This window comes from Pteropus medius, unplaced genomic scaffold, assembly GCF_902729225.1.
Source record: "Pteropus medius unplaced genomic scaffold, Ma_sr-lr_union100, whole genome shotgun sequence".
NCBI lineage: Eukaryota > Metazoa > Chordata > Mammalia > Chiroptera > Pteropodidae > Pteropus > Pteropus medius.
This window is the reverse complement of record NW_024347791.1, coordinates 11,763,147-11,777,657: the sequence shown is the minus strand read 5'-3', so window position 1 is coordinate 11,777,657 and position 14,511 is coordinate 11,763,147. Positions and strand designations below refer to the sequence as shown.

The 14,511-nt window shown below is 48.3% G+C and overlaps 1 protein-coding gene across 1 annotated transcript; it reads left to right on the top strand.

The window, feature by feature from the left end:
• Positions 1 to 53: 53 nt before the first annotated feature.
• On the top strand, positions 54 to 5,401 carry DLX6 (distal-less homeobox 6). Its single transcript, XM_039878038.1, has 3 exons — positions 54 to 725; positions 1,981 to 2,174; positions 4,100 to 5,401. The coding sequence occupies exons 1-3, from the start codon at positions 287 to 289 to the stop codon at positions 4,349 to 4,351; spliced, it is 885 nt and encodes a 294-aa protein (XP_039733972.1). The 5' UTR covers positions 54 to 286; the 3' UTR covers positions 4,352 to 5,401.
• Positions 5,402 to 14,511: the final 9,110 nt, after the last annotated feature.

Genomic DNA, 14,511 nt, shown 5'->3' with positions numbered 1-14,511 from the left:
CAGATTCCCCCTCCCCCCTCCTCTCCCATCCCTCCCCCTTCCTCCTCCCTTTGAGTTAACAAGGCCCCGCTCACTGTATCTCTTTATATTAAAAATATATATATTAGAGAAGAGCGAGGGAGAGGGAGAACCACCTCCGCCCCCTCTTATTTTTAAATTTTTTATTTTTTATTTTTGCAAGGATCCCAAGAGCTAAGGTGGCTGCAGAGGGGAGAGCGGCGCGAGCCAAGTGGGGGGAGGGTGGAGGAAACCCAGGAGAAGGCTTTCTCCAGCCCCCAAAGTTTTGATGATGACCATGACTACGATGGCTGACGGCTTGGAAGGCCAGGACTCGTCCAAATCCGCCTTCATGGAGTTCGGGCAACAACAGCAGCAGCAACAGCAGCAGCAGCAGCAGCAGCAGCAGCAGCAGCAGCAACAGCAGCAGCCGCCGCCGCCGCCGCCGCCGCAGCCGCACTCGCAGCAGAGCTCCCCGGCCATGGCAGGCGCGCACTACCCTCTGCACTGCCTGCACTCGGCGGCGGCGGCGGCGGCGGCAGCCGGCTCGCACCACCACCACCACCAGCACCACCACCACGGCTCGCCCTACGCGTCGGGCGGCGGCAACTCCTACAACCACCGCTCGCTCGCCGCCTACCCCTACATGAGCCACTCGCAGCACAGCCCTTACCTCCAGTCCTACCACAACAGCAGCGCGGCCGCCCAGACGCGAGGAGACGACACAGGTGAGAGGCCGCCGGGGCAGCTCGCTTCTCCCTCCTCCCGCCTCCCGGCCGCCCCCCACCCCGCCCGCCCTGTGCACTTCCTCAACGCCCGGGCCTTCGCCGGCCCCCTCCCCCAGGCGGCCCGGCGCGCCCCCGGCCAGGCCTCTTGCGCGCCCGCTCGCCTGGCGCCTGCCTGCCGGCCTCGCCCAGCCGGGCTCCTTCGCGCCGCCGCGGACCCTCGGCTTCCCCGCGGCGCGGCCCGCCTTGCTCGCCAGTCTCCCGCGCGCGGCTCGGGCCGCGCCTCTTGCTCCGCGCAGGCGTTGCTCAAAGAGTTGGCCGGCACTGCGCTCTCCAGCCCGCTGGATCTGTGCGCCCTTTGCCTCCCTCCTCTCCTCCCGTCTGTGACCCGCGTTTGGCAGCACTGGGGACATTTCTGGGCCGGAACTGGAGAGTGTGTTTTGCTCCCCAGTCATATCCCGGCAGCCAGTGGCCTACTTTGCATGGGGGCGCCCAGTGCGCTTCGGTGACCGGGAGGGAAGGTGGCGTGGCCTTTGGCTCTGCTTAAGCTAGTGACAGTTGGGCTCTTTCCCGCAGGCTTTGAGGTGTCCCCCACTCCCCACCCCTGACCAGGTCCCCTCCCTCTGGGTCTTCGATACAATGTTGGCTGCTCCTTTGTTCGAGGAAGCGAAGCAAAGGGCCTCGGGCTGATGGTATTCAGCACACGAGGGGGACAAAGTTACCGCGCGTGTGGCTCAGTCTGCTCCGGACCTGGTCTGTGCGGCCGGTGGTGGTTTTTTTTTGGGGGGGGAGGAGTTGGTCCCTTTCAGCAGAATCATTTCGAACACGCCAAGGGATCTTGATGCAACTGGCTTGGAGCCAGTGACATCAAGTCAATGGGCCACATAAACACCAAGGTGGCTCAAACACAGCTTAAGGCACTGTAAGGCCAGAACTGGGGGCCCCACTCGGGGAGAGAGCAGCCGCCCTGCGGCGCCGCCTCCGCCGCGGCAGAGCGAGGCTGTTTGCCCGAGCGCTGAGGGCGCTCCCTCGGTCCAGCCACCGGGCATTGTTAACGCCACAGTCAGGGTCTGGGAAAAGCTTTCACAGCCGCTGGGACCGCCCGGGCACCATGAACCTAGAGAGATCAGGGTGGCATGGGGACGCTTCAAAGAAACCCTTATTAATCTTTGGGGAGACCCAGCGCAGGCCAGGCCAAGCTCAGGGAGACTGCCGCAGTATCCTGGGGTGACCGCTCCTCTGTATCCTTTGCTTGCAGATCAACAAAAAACCACAGTGATTGAAAACGGGGAAATCAGATTCAATGGAAAAGGGAAAAAGATTCGGAAGCCTCGGACCATTTATTCCAGCCTGCAGCTCCAGGCTTTAAACCATCGCTTTCAGCAGACTCAGTACCTGGCCCTTCCTGAGAGAGCTGAACTGGCAGCTTCCTTAGGACTGACACAAACACAGGTAAATCCCGAGAAGCCCGAATATCCTTGAAATGCTGACCCCGATTACAGATCGGGCAGGGAGCACATCAGGAGGAATTTTTGGCCTAGTCAACCAAGGATGGAAGGAGATTAATGACAAATGCCTTTGCACCAGTTACGCACTTTTCCAGGACAACACAGTTTGGAATAAATGACCTGGTATTGAATACTGGATTGGATTTGCACATTCTCCCAACCCTCGGCGACCCCACCTCAGTCTAGTGTCCTTTGGTAACCAAAGTCATCATTTAATCAAGTCCTATTTCAGAACAGAACAACATGAAAGAGAAAGAGAAAAAGATATTCAGGCCAGGAGGCAGAATAAGACCCATATTTTTTAAGGGATATTTTATGGGGCCTGAGACTTAATAAGGGTCTCAACTCGTTGACAGAAAGAAAGAATTATTAAGCACATGGGGTGGGGGCAGACAGGCATAGCTCCAAAAAAATTTTAGTAAAGGGACCAAGGTGCCAACTATTCATCCTAGAATAGGTGAGGTAAGTTTTTCTGAAGATTGCCCTAAGCTCAGTGGTTAAATCATCCTGGCTGACTGGCTGGTGCAGGCTGAGGTACCTCGCTGGAGCACAGGACTTGGGAGCAATGGCAGAGCTGGAGATCAAAGAGAAATGCTCCCCAAATTACAGCAGGTGAAGCCTCAGTTAAGTACAGTTGCTGAAGTTCTGCTGTCCTACTAATTTGAAAGACATATGGGGCCTTTCAGCCTTCACAGGAAGGGGCTTAGGCAGGTATATTAAGACCCTGGTCATAAAGCCAGGCTGCAATCACCTGTGGTTTTTGTCCTTTTGATTAACTTAGCTGCATGGGGTGGTAGGCCTCATGTGAGGTGGGTGATCTTCAGCAAAGGGACTTCAGGTTTTATGGGACTCTTACTGGAGAATGATTGTGTGGTGCCTTAGAACAGATGCTTCTAAGGTCTTCTTTACAATCTAGCCTACTTTCTCTTGTCATATTGCCACTGGAGATATTTGGGGCTTGATGTGAAGGGATTCCTGCTACTCAGTAACTTGTATTCTTGGAAAATCAGATTCCTAGGGCTAAGGAATTTTAAAGGTAAAGGAAGCATACCGTAGAATTTCTTTCTTTAAATAAAGTAGAGCTGGTATGTTATCTTAGTCCCATCCCACATTCTTGATTCCCACTTAATTTTCAGGAGTCCTTTGACTTTAAGTGACCATGCTAACGATCATGTGATGACTGTTGACCACAATTTGACTAAGCAACATACAAAGTAGGGAATGAGGAGGTACAATCCCTAATCTCTGCAGGATTATAAGGATATATTTATGTAGGAAGAAAGATACCCCATGTACAGTCTATGGCATGTGCAGTTTTGCATGGAGATATTCAAGGCATTTGGTTATAAATTGAACAGGTTTTAATCTGTTCATAGCCATTTGCTCACTGTACATGCATAAAGATATCAGGTTTGGGGGTTGGTAAATATTTTTTAAAACAGACTGTCAGAGAAAGTACATGCTTGACTTTGATCCAAAAAGTTCTCAGTTTAAAAATTCTTCTTTAGACTTTGAACCTGACTATCTCATTCACCTTTATTCTTATTTTTATTTATGCTGCTGTTTCAAACCTAAGTTTGCATCCAACTAAAGAGTTACAATGTCTTTAGGTATCCAGACAAGATACCTAGTAAATGGGGTGCCAGGGGAGAAGGAGGAGGCTAGAAAGAGGTGGAGGAAAATGGGGACTTGAGGGCTTGGAATTTGTGGGGTTGATTTTATTTTTATTATTACTATTATTATTATTGTTATCATCATCATCATCATCATCATCATCATTATTTTAAATTACTGTTTCCAAAACCTAAACTTAAGGTACCAGATGGATGTGTTTTTGGGCCTACTGATCGCTGTCGCGTTTTGTTCCAGGTGAAGATATGGTTTCAGAACAAACGCTCTAAGTTTAAGAAACTGCTGAAGCAGGGCAGTAACCCGCATGAGAGTGACCCTCTCCCGGGCTCAGCGGCCCTGTCGCCGCGCTCGCCGGCGCTGCCTCCAGTGTGGGACGTTTCTGCCTCGGCTAAGGGCGTCAGTATGCCCCCCAACAGCTACATGCCCGGCTATTCGCATTGGTACTCCTCGCCACACCAGGACACGATGCAGAGACCACAGATGATGTGAGTTGTCCGAGGGAAATCGATACCCTAGGGAAACGTCTGAACAAGGCAAGGAGGATCCGGGACCTGCTTGCAGCTGCCAAGCCGAGCCCAAGGAGCAGGCTCGGGAGAACTCTTCTGTGTGGCCAGACCGTCTGGGCACTCTCTCTCCCTCCCCCTAACCCTCTCCCTCTGGCTCTTTCTCTGTCTCTCCCCTTTCTTTTCCCCTCTCCTCCCTTCTTTCCCACCTTTCTTTTCTTTCTTTTCTTTTTTTCTTTTCTTTCCTCAGCTGCCTTTTCCCCTGAACAGCCTCTTAATTGATCTTCATCTTAGGGAGGGGCAGGGGAGAGAAAAAGGGAGGAGAGGCTGGTTACTATGCCAGCGCCCCTGAATCCCCTCACTGTAAGGATATTTTCCCTTATCCCTTGGGATCCAGGCTCTGAGCCTCTTCTTCTCTTTGGGAATATCCATCAAAACAACTTTTTTCACAGACATTTTCCCCCCACCAGAAGAATCTGTGCAAACATGGCAGCGTTTTTACTTGTTTAATGAGCTTAAGACATTACATGATGAAAGAGAAGCATTTCAGACTCCTTCATTTTTATTTACAAATCCCAGACTGATAAAAAAAAGAAGAAGAAGAATGAATGAATGAATGAATGAATGAAAGGAGGAAGAGAGAAAAGAAAGAGAAAAAGAAAAACCCTTACAGAACAGCCATTCTCTGAAGAAAAAGAAAAAACCGGCTGTAAGATTAGAACGTTGCCACAAAGGGAACGCTGCATGTTTTATCAAAATGCAATGAGCAAGAATGATGATTTCAAAACAAAACAAAACCACTCTTTCCCCACCCCACTCCCAAACCTTGAACTGGAATCAGGAAAGACAGAGGAAACAACCAAAATCATGGTTCTATTGCTTTGATACCTTTACTAGGTGAATTGATGGCATTCACTAAGCTAATAGAGACGTTTATATCAAGAAACATTTCTGTATATATTGTTGAATTTTAGTTGTACATATACTTTGTATGTTTTTGTCTTCTTTCATATATGGAGTAAAAGCCACAAAACGCTAGGAGTGTCCTGTATATTTCTCTCTATGTGTCTCTATCTCATCACCCCTCTCTCCCTCCCTCCCTCCCAGTATATTTTCTATCATTCTTAAAAGAATTCCCATTTCCTAATATGGGAAGCCCTATATATAAACATCAAGTGCCTGCAGAGATGTCAGTTTGCAGCACCAGCCTTTGTCTTAAGTACTTTAACATTAACCATGGATGTTTTCTCAACTTCCTTTATATATTATATTTTATTGTAATTTCTACACATTTTATCTATTTTGTTTTTAAAAAATTAGATTGATCTATCCCCTGATAACCTCTAGACATCCAGTAGTTTCCAATGCTGAAATTGAGTGTTCTCCTTTCCCTTTCCTCAGCCAAAGCAATACAGCTGTATTTGATATCTTTGTTTAGCTGTGCTTTTTAACAAAAAAAAAAAAAGAGAGAGTATATAAGAAAAAAAAAACAAAGTAAATGCACAATTATGATTATTTAATGTTTACAACCCTTTGCAAGCTAGGTAGGTAGGAAAATGCATGCTCCTAGATGAAATACATCCTCCGATCTTGTGGAAAGCATAGAAATAATGGAAATGAAAAGTCCTTTCGTCATACAAGCAGGAAGCCCCATACTGCGAGAATTAATGGCTACAGACCTGGGCATCCTTCAAATTATGAACCTTGAAACCACTGAGCCATTTATCAGAAGTCAATAGAGATACTCAGAGTGCTCCATATAATGACAGCGACATACAGTCGTGCAAAAGGACAGTCACTATAATTAGACACAAAGCAAAGACTACTTACCAATATACCCGTTCCTTTTTTTGTTGAGCAACTTCCACGCTCAGTCAGTCTTCAGAATGGTTTAAAACCGATCAGTCTTGTCATTTTCTAGCATTCGCATTGTTACATTAGGAAAAATGTTTTCTTTTCTTTTTTCCCCCTTCCTACTGTGAAACTTTGGGTTCGGAGCTCCCCAGGATCAATTCTGAACAAAGCCTCCAGCTGCAGTGCCATCCAATTTGAAGCAGACATTGGGGACAATTTAAGGTTTTTATCCACAAGAAGGTTTTTTTCCATTCTCTTAAATGCAGCCATAATTAGAGTAATTTTTCATGTAGCCCGCTGATTACAGCGTTTTTACCGTCAAAGATAATTACCTGTAATTTTCTTCCACTTTTAATACTAAAAAGCCATCTTTATTTAGATTCAGGAACAGGAAAGGCGAAACAAAAGAGGGAAATTATTCTGTTATTCATACACAAATTGCAGAGACGTAGGACCTAAAATTGAAAATTAACCAAAATTATAATGCTGAAAAGAATGGAAGAGGCTGCAGAAGTACAGCTGGTAGTGGGGCTTTGCTGAATTATTCAAATTACGTTGGAGAAAAAGCTACCCTATATCGAAACCAACACTAATTTTTCTTAAAAAAAAAAAAAAAATTCACCAGACACATGCCAAACCACTGTGAGTGCATGGAATTCTGAAACCCAGCAAATGCATTTTAACACATTGATGTTGTGAGGATGCGCCTGTATAAGTCTCTCTAACTCTTAATATGAGTTTAATTAAACAAGAAATTCTGACACGGGGTCCTCCCCAGAACTCTCTTTGGAATTGGGCTACCTCTGGGTTCTCTGAACTTCAAGGGTTAATATTTTCGCTCTTTTGAATGTATTGACCCCATAGTAAACTGATTCTCGAGAGAGGGATTGGAAGGAGGGGCGTGGGCGAAAGGCCTCGCCCAGTTGCGGTGCCTACTACGCCTCCTCAAGTTCGCACTTCTCTAGAGTCCGAGTTCTAGAGCCTGGTCCTAACCATATTTCCCATGTAAAAAGAGAAAAAAGAACATAGCTGCGGGGGGTGAGTGTGAAGGAGAAAATTTCTCCTCGTCGCCAATAAGCATCTCATTATCTTTTGACACAATACAGTCCTAAGGTCCCTGCTACCGGAGAAGGCCTTTCTGCCCTAGGGTGAGGGAGCCAAAGATTTCTCAGGCTCCTGCACTTAACATCTCTAGCTGTTTCCAGCGTCTACAGGGTCAGGAAACAGCGTCATCTATAGATAGAATAGCACCGCTTCCTACAGGAGTCTTCCTCGATGCGTTCCTAAATCAGACTGGTTCCTGGACTCAGTAGTTCGGTTCTGCCTCTCAGCCAATCATGCCCCTCCAACCCCGAGGTCGCAGCATTTGGGCCCCGCCGGCAGTAGCTCTACCAGAAGCATCCCGCCCCTCCCCCCACCCGGGCTTGAGGCAAAGGCCCTGAAAAGCAGCCCTGAAGGGTCTCAGAGGCTAGTTATTCCTGAAACTTTCTCCCAAGTGGAGAAAGATGTTGAAAGGGCTGTACAGTCCAGAGATTCAGACTACACCTGCCGTTGCAAATGTCCGCATACTTGTGATAATAAAGGAGCACTATCTCGAGCTCCGTTTGCTCTCTCGACGCCCCTAAATTTAAAATCATCGCCGTATGTAAAGATCCCAATGAATTGGCTTAGGACTAGCGCTGAATAACACTTTTCAAAGCGATTTTAGCTTGAAATCTCCAACTATCTCCCTCCAAATCTTACGGAAACCTGGTCCTTTTCGCAGTCTCAAGTCACAAGTTGCACCAGATGTACCAACAGCACAGAAAGCAAAAGAGACAAACCGAGTTTTCAAGGATCCCCGTTCTCACCCGAATCCTTTTACTCACCAGAACGACAACGCTTTTACTGTTAAAGGGGGATAAAAGGTCAGAATTGAAAAATCTATAAAGCAAAGTTGCAGTCCGTAATGAATTAGAACAACAATACATATAGCTTGGAAAGTGGGAGAAGAGAAATATGAACTGTGCCTTGAAGTATGCAAGAAATAAAAACTTACCCCCAGTGAATATCTCTTAAGCAATGATCAGGGTCTAGAAATCTATACTGAACAGAAGCAGAGGAGAATATTTTTCTGAGTCTCAGGGCAGAAGCTCTTTCTCTATATTCTTGGTTGAGTGAGCACATCCAGGTGTGAAATTGTTTGCACACCCCAGCACCTCTTATATTGCCAGCAAAATTAGCTGTTATTACTGTCACTGTTTAGTGATGGTTAGCGTGATACAAAAAAAAAAAAAAAAAAACTGCTGTAATCAAGACCTGGCGCATCTTTGCAAATTACAGATAATTGTAAACGTCCAGATTATGATAATAGCATCCTAATCCAGCCTGCAATATAATTATTACAGTGTTACATCTGAAACTGTCCAGTAGGGCTAATTCAGCCATTATTTAGACCCTATTTTTGCACTGCAAATGGGTTGCTGAGTTGAAAATGTACAATTGTAATTTCACAGGGCACTCAATGAGTAATGGTATAGGAAGAGGAAAATACAAAAGTGAAATGTGAACAGTAGCGATCAAATCAAACCCTGAAGGACAAAAGACTGTTTGATTCATATGGAAAAAGAAGAGCGCGGGAATTAGGAAAATAGCAAATCAGTGGTCTGAAGCATTACGTGTCCAAATCTTCAGTATGTATAGGGCTGATATGTTTGCAAGGGCTGCTGCATCTGCTGTTGCCTGGAGTCTGAAATAATGTTTTTCTTCTTCTTTTTTTTTTTAACCCGTCTTTTCTCTCTCTCTCCCCTAAAGCGTTTTCTTGCTTTAAAAAAAAAAAAATGCCTCCCCCAAGCCAAGAACACTTGTCAGTTTCACCATTGTTTCCACCAAGGCTGCCTCAGAGTGTGCCAGTCACTTGTTTATGAACATTTTCTTAAATGAATTTGCAATCTCTCTTGTCATTAGCGCAAAATGCCCTGGGTACATGAAAGTGTTCCTGAGCTCCATCTCCATTCTCTTTCACAGGGAACAAGTCATTGAGAGTCCTAAAGGATATTAGCAGAAAATATATTAATTACTGCTAATTAAATAAAATGGCTGAGAAGCTGTCTCCTCCACTCCGCTTGGCTGGCTATTGGCTTTAATCCTGTCATTAACTTTTATTAATTAATGGCTCCATATAAACCAGTCCAGCTGCTTCTTTTGCTACAAGTCACTGATGTGCTGCTTTCTGAATTCTACAAAGTTCAGTATTTTTGATAAAGGACTGTCTCTATCCCCAGAAATGGCTGTGAAAGACCAAGGTCAGTCTCCTTGCAATATGAAAGGACCAAAGAGAGAGGGAGTTGGAGAGTTAGGGGAAGACAGTCTGGAGAGAGGCTGGAGCACTGTGTGGGTCCCAGAGTGAAAGTGAACCCCAGGCTTTTGCACCAGGAGGATGAACCCTGCCCTGGCTGAGACTATGAGGTCTAGTTCTGGTTCCTAAGTGAGGGGGGATGTCCTGGTCAGGGATACCTAAACTCCTGCTCTCCCCAGGAGCTCAGTTTCCCCATCATGAGCACAGAGAATTTCCTGAGCATCTTTTCCGGCCTCTAAGACAGTCTGTGATGATTCTTCCTCCTCCCACTATCTCACAGACCTAGGAGCTGCCCTGCGGGGGTGGCAAGCAGGTTTCCTAGCTCCTGTGAATATAAGGGCAATAATGAAATGTCCCCTGTTTAGTGACCCCTGTTTATAGATGAAAGTTGAGTCCATATCCTGCCTCTTCCCCCACCACTATTCTTCCACCTTGCAAATGGCAAATGGCAGAAATAGTCCTTAGATGACAATAAGCGTCCAGTGGCAGATTTCTGTCTTCTCGCCTTTGCAAGAAAAAAAAATGCTTTAAAATAAATCATAGCTTGTGAACTGTTTATCGCCCTGCACCCCACCCACTTTAAAAAAATACAGTAGATTGTATAGTGGAGATTTGACAGAGAATCATTACTGAAACTTAGAGGGTGTGTGTGTGTACGTGCTCACGTGCGTGTGCGTGTGTGTGTGTAGAATGATGTTTTGAAGCCATTTTTTTCCTTCCTGTGGTGAAAGGTCGTAATGTGTGGTATTTCACGGTTTTATAAAAATCTTGGTTTAGGATGTGGAACAGACTCAATAATACACGCGCTTTTGGCAAAAAGTCTCCTTCGGATCCCCATAAATCAGAAGTAATACGAAGACCCAGGGAACAAAAGAACAGAAACATTTAATTGCTACAAAACAGGACTCACGTCTCTTTTAAAGAGAGATTCGTGTAAATTCCCCAGGTTCCTATCTTCACGGTTAGAGCTCGACTATAAAACAGTTATTACATTACAGCTGGCAACCCTGGATGCTTGAAAGGGAAGGCTCTGCCGCCCACCCCCCACCCCACCCCCGCCCCATCACTCCCCTCCGCATTAGATACGATGTATACTTTCTGCCCTGTGCCACAGGGGAACCTAAAGCTTGTCAATTGCAAAAGAAAAAGTGAATGGGGGGAGTGAGGGACAGGGCCGCGTAGAAAAATATTTAGCCAATCCCACATGTGCTACCGCTATCTGGGCTATTTTCGAGGCCCAGAGTTCGCTGTGGCTCTGAAAAAAAAGCAAGTGTAGTGTGCAAGGACGACGGGCAACCTGGGAACGCGAGAGGAGGGCGTGAGCAAGCCGCAGCGCCCCCTCCCCAAGCTCCCGGGAGAGGGGCTCCTCCACCCAGACGCTGCGGGAGGGGTGCCTAAGGGTGGAGGAGAGGGGGTGACCGCAGTCGGATCCGCCGGCGTGGCGCGCTTCGCAGAGGTGCGGGAGGGCGTCTGCCCTCAGGGCGTGCCTCCAGGGAGGGCTGGAGAGCTCCGGGTTGGCAAGATCCCAGTGGCCAGTGGGAGGCGCGCGATCCAAGGGACAGGAGATGGGCGGAATGGGCAGGGTTGGGTAGCCCTAAAGGTCCCTCTCTTCGAATAAAAGAAAGCGCTGAAGTGGGGTGGGGGGGGCCAGGGGGGCAGTGTTCCGGCAGGCATCCCTTGTGCTTCGAGCTGGGGAGCTCAGGAGACAGTCCAGTGATGTCAAGGCCGGAGTAAGCTGTAGGGCGCGCCGGGAGGAGGCGAGCACCGCCTGCCTTTGGCGCACTGGGGGCGACTCCCAGGACGGCGCGGCCAGGACGCCGCGAGTCGTGGGGCGTCCGGTGGGATCAAAGGAGCCAAAGGAGGCCAGCCGGCGCGTCTGGGATTGTGGGATAAGGGGCGGGAGAGAGAGAATTGGCATGGGCGGGGAGATCCTGGCCTGGCCTGTGTCACCAGGAGAGGGTGTGTGCGTGTGTTGGTGTGCGGGTCAGCACGCTCCTGTCTGAGGACGAGCGAGACCTGGGTGGATCCGAGTGTGGGTGGACAAGCTCCCTGGTGGGTGCCCCAATGAGAGGAAGAGAGAGAGCGCAAGATCAAGGGCAGCGAGGTCTGCGGGTTCCTCTGTGTGTGTCTCAGGCCCTGTGGCTCAGCACTGGAGCCGCCTGGCACCCACAGGAATGCGGCTTCTCTCGGCTGCCCAGGCCGCCCCCTGTTCCACAAGGAGGTGGCCGCCAGGAAAAAGCGGGGGGGAGGAAGGGCAGAAATCCGCCTAGCCCAACACGAGCCTCAAACAAAGGCCAATTTATCTGATCTTTTACAGGAGGGCCCAGGAGGCAGGCAGGGCACCGAAGAATCGCAGTGGCCCTGCCAGCATGTCCTGGCCCTCCTGGGTTTTGTGAAGACATCTGAAGATGGAGTTGGGGGCGGGGGGGGGATGTAGAGACCCACGGAAAAGGAAATGAACTCTTGGGGTGGGCTCAACATGTTAGGAGCACTAGACTGAGAGCTAAGCAAGTGGGGACCGGAAGCGGCAGGAGGAGGTCCGGGAGAGCAGGGTCGGGTAGCCCGAGAATGTGCTAGGGAGTGGTACATGTTTATATTAGATATGGGAATAAACAACAGAGAAAAAGAGAGGGTAGGCAGGAGGGCAAGGGAGAGGAACATCACACGGATATTTTTAGACTTTGCTGAGGATCTGTTATTTTTACATCCTTGGGCACAGGACTGCAGGGAGTTAAATTCCCCCGGGAGAATCCCCATGGTGCCAGGGAAAACCCGCGGCGGACTGGTTTGCTAGAATATTTTTGTCCACGGCTCCCAGACCAAGTTAAAAAAAAAAAAACCGCGCGAGAGAAGAGGCCATTGCGAGTGGAAGAAGTGAGGTTAGCACGAGGGAAGGAATCCTGAAACCAAGTCTGTGTGCGCGGCGTTCTGCCTGCCCATGTCGCAGCGAAGCATTAGTGTCCTTAACGACGAGCAGCGTCAAGGTTGGGAGTGGAAAGATGGTCATTAAAGAAAAGCTTCCCTCTCCTTCCCCAGAAAGAGTCTGGACTCGCCCTCCCCTCAGCTTGACCGCGCCGGATAATTCGGGGTGATAGTGAAGGGGTCCCCCTTTCAAAGCCAGGAACGGAGATGCGGAAATGATGGGGATGGCTAGGAAAATATCTGCTTTCTGTATGTGCAGAAAGGGAGAGAGAGTGTTCCAAGCACATTCTTGCCACTCTCAGGGAGCCGGTGGGTGGGAAATGTGAGAGATGCAGTGGGTGCACCCTCTTCAACTTTCCCAAACACATACCCCAGGGAAGCCCGCTCATGGGAAAGCTGGCCCTTGCAAACTGCGCGCGCAGCGTTTTTCCCAGCCGAATGCCCCGGATAGAAAGCGCTGGCTTTCGGTGTAATGGAAACTCCCGAAATCCTCACAAGTAAAGAAAAGCAAAGCAGGACATAGATCCCTTCGCTTCTTCCCTCTATCCTCCTATTCTCTGTCAGCGCAGAAGAAAAAGTGGGGCTTCGAGTGGCTTTTCTCTCAGCGCATCACCCAGAACTTCTTCCAAGAAAGGAAGGCTGGAGTGAAACGAGGAGTGGAGAAAGCAACGAGAAGAGGAGCGGCCGCTCGGGCTTTAGTGGTGGGGAAGGAGGAGGGGTCCACAGCCCTGGCCGCCGCCCCACGACCAGGCAGGGTTCGCCTAAAGACCCATCAAACCACTAATCCCCACAAGGGCCAAGCCGTTCCAAATCGCCTGGCTAGAAAGGAAACGGGAAGAGAAAGACGGAATTGAGGAGATGGGGAGGAGAGGAAAGGAGAGAGCGAGGGCACAGGTAAATTCCCCGCCGGGCAGACAGCGTGCCTTTTCAGGTCTATTCTCCCATCCCTGGAAGAACCTTCTCAGAAATCCTCAGATGACAGGATGTAATTTTTTATGTTCTAATCTCCAAAATCACCCTCCCCCCGCCAGAAGACTCTTTTGTCACATTTATTGCTGCCTCCTTCCTAGCTGTAAATATATCTTCTGCATCTTGTAATTTCCAACATACGTTTTCCCTTGGCATCCCAAAGAAACAGAGGCAGGCGGACTAAACGACAGTCAAAAAGACGCCTTCCGTTGAGGCCTGGGAGCGCAGCTTTACACCAGGGCTGTAGCTCTGGTCACACTGTTGATGTCTATATGCAGGCTCTAGGGGAGAAGGAAGGGACGCAGGCAAAGGCTGCCGCACACCCTTCCTCTTTGCCCCAAAGAAAGCTTCACAAAGGAGAAATCCCCACAAACAGATTCAATTTCCCATCGTTTGGAACCTGCTTTGCCACTGTTTTATGTAAAAGCAAAGCAAAGAGAGTTCCTTCCTGAAAAATCCAAAGTGGTAAAGAGGATGGAGAGAAAAGGTTTATATTTAGAAATTATCTCACGCGAAATGAAATCAACACGGGGCCACAATGCTCTCACTTCTTTCCGCCACCCCACAATTCCCTCTCGGCAGAAAAATTAATGCCCCTCACGTGCCCTGTTGGGCTACTGATTTACTTAGGCCCATCATTTTTCTAGGGTCGTGTGATCCTTCGCTTTCTCTGAAGGAGCTCAGATAAATTTATTATCATACACCAAGGAGTCCAACGCACTCCTATTTGCCATGCTGCAAACATTTCAGATTTTTAAAAAATGTAATAGAATTTTTTTTTCTTTTCATTTTTTTCATCCCTGGAAGCTCTCTTTGAAGGGAGTATAATTTGTCTAATTGCTCTGGCAAACGCAGAGGCTGATGGGGTGGGGGGCATTTCTCTACCATAATTGCTTTGAGTGGTTACTAAGGGATTTCTGCTCCTTTCTTACACACAAGGTGGGAAGGCTGTATTTAGATTCCAGCATCACTTTCCACCTGAAACAATTTGGGGTTAAACTTAAAATTATCTAAATGTCTTTGTGGTTAGGCAAAAAAAAAAAACCTAACATTATTATACAGCA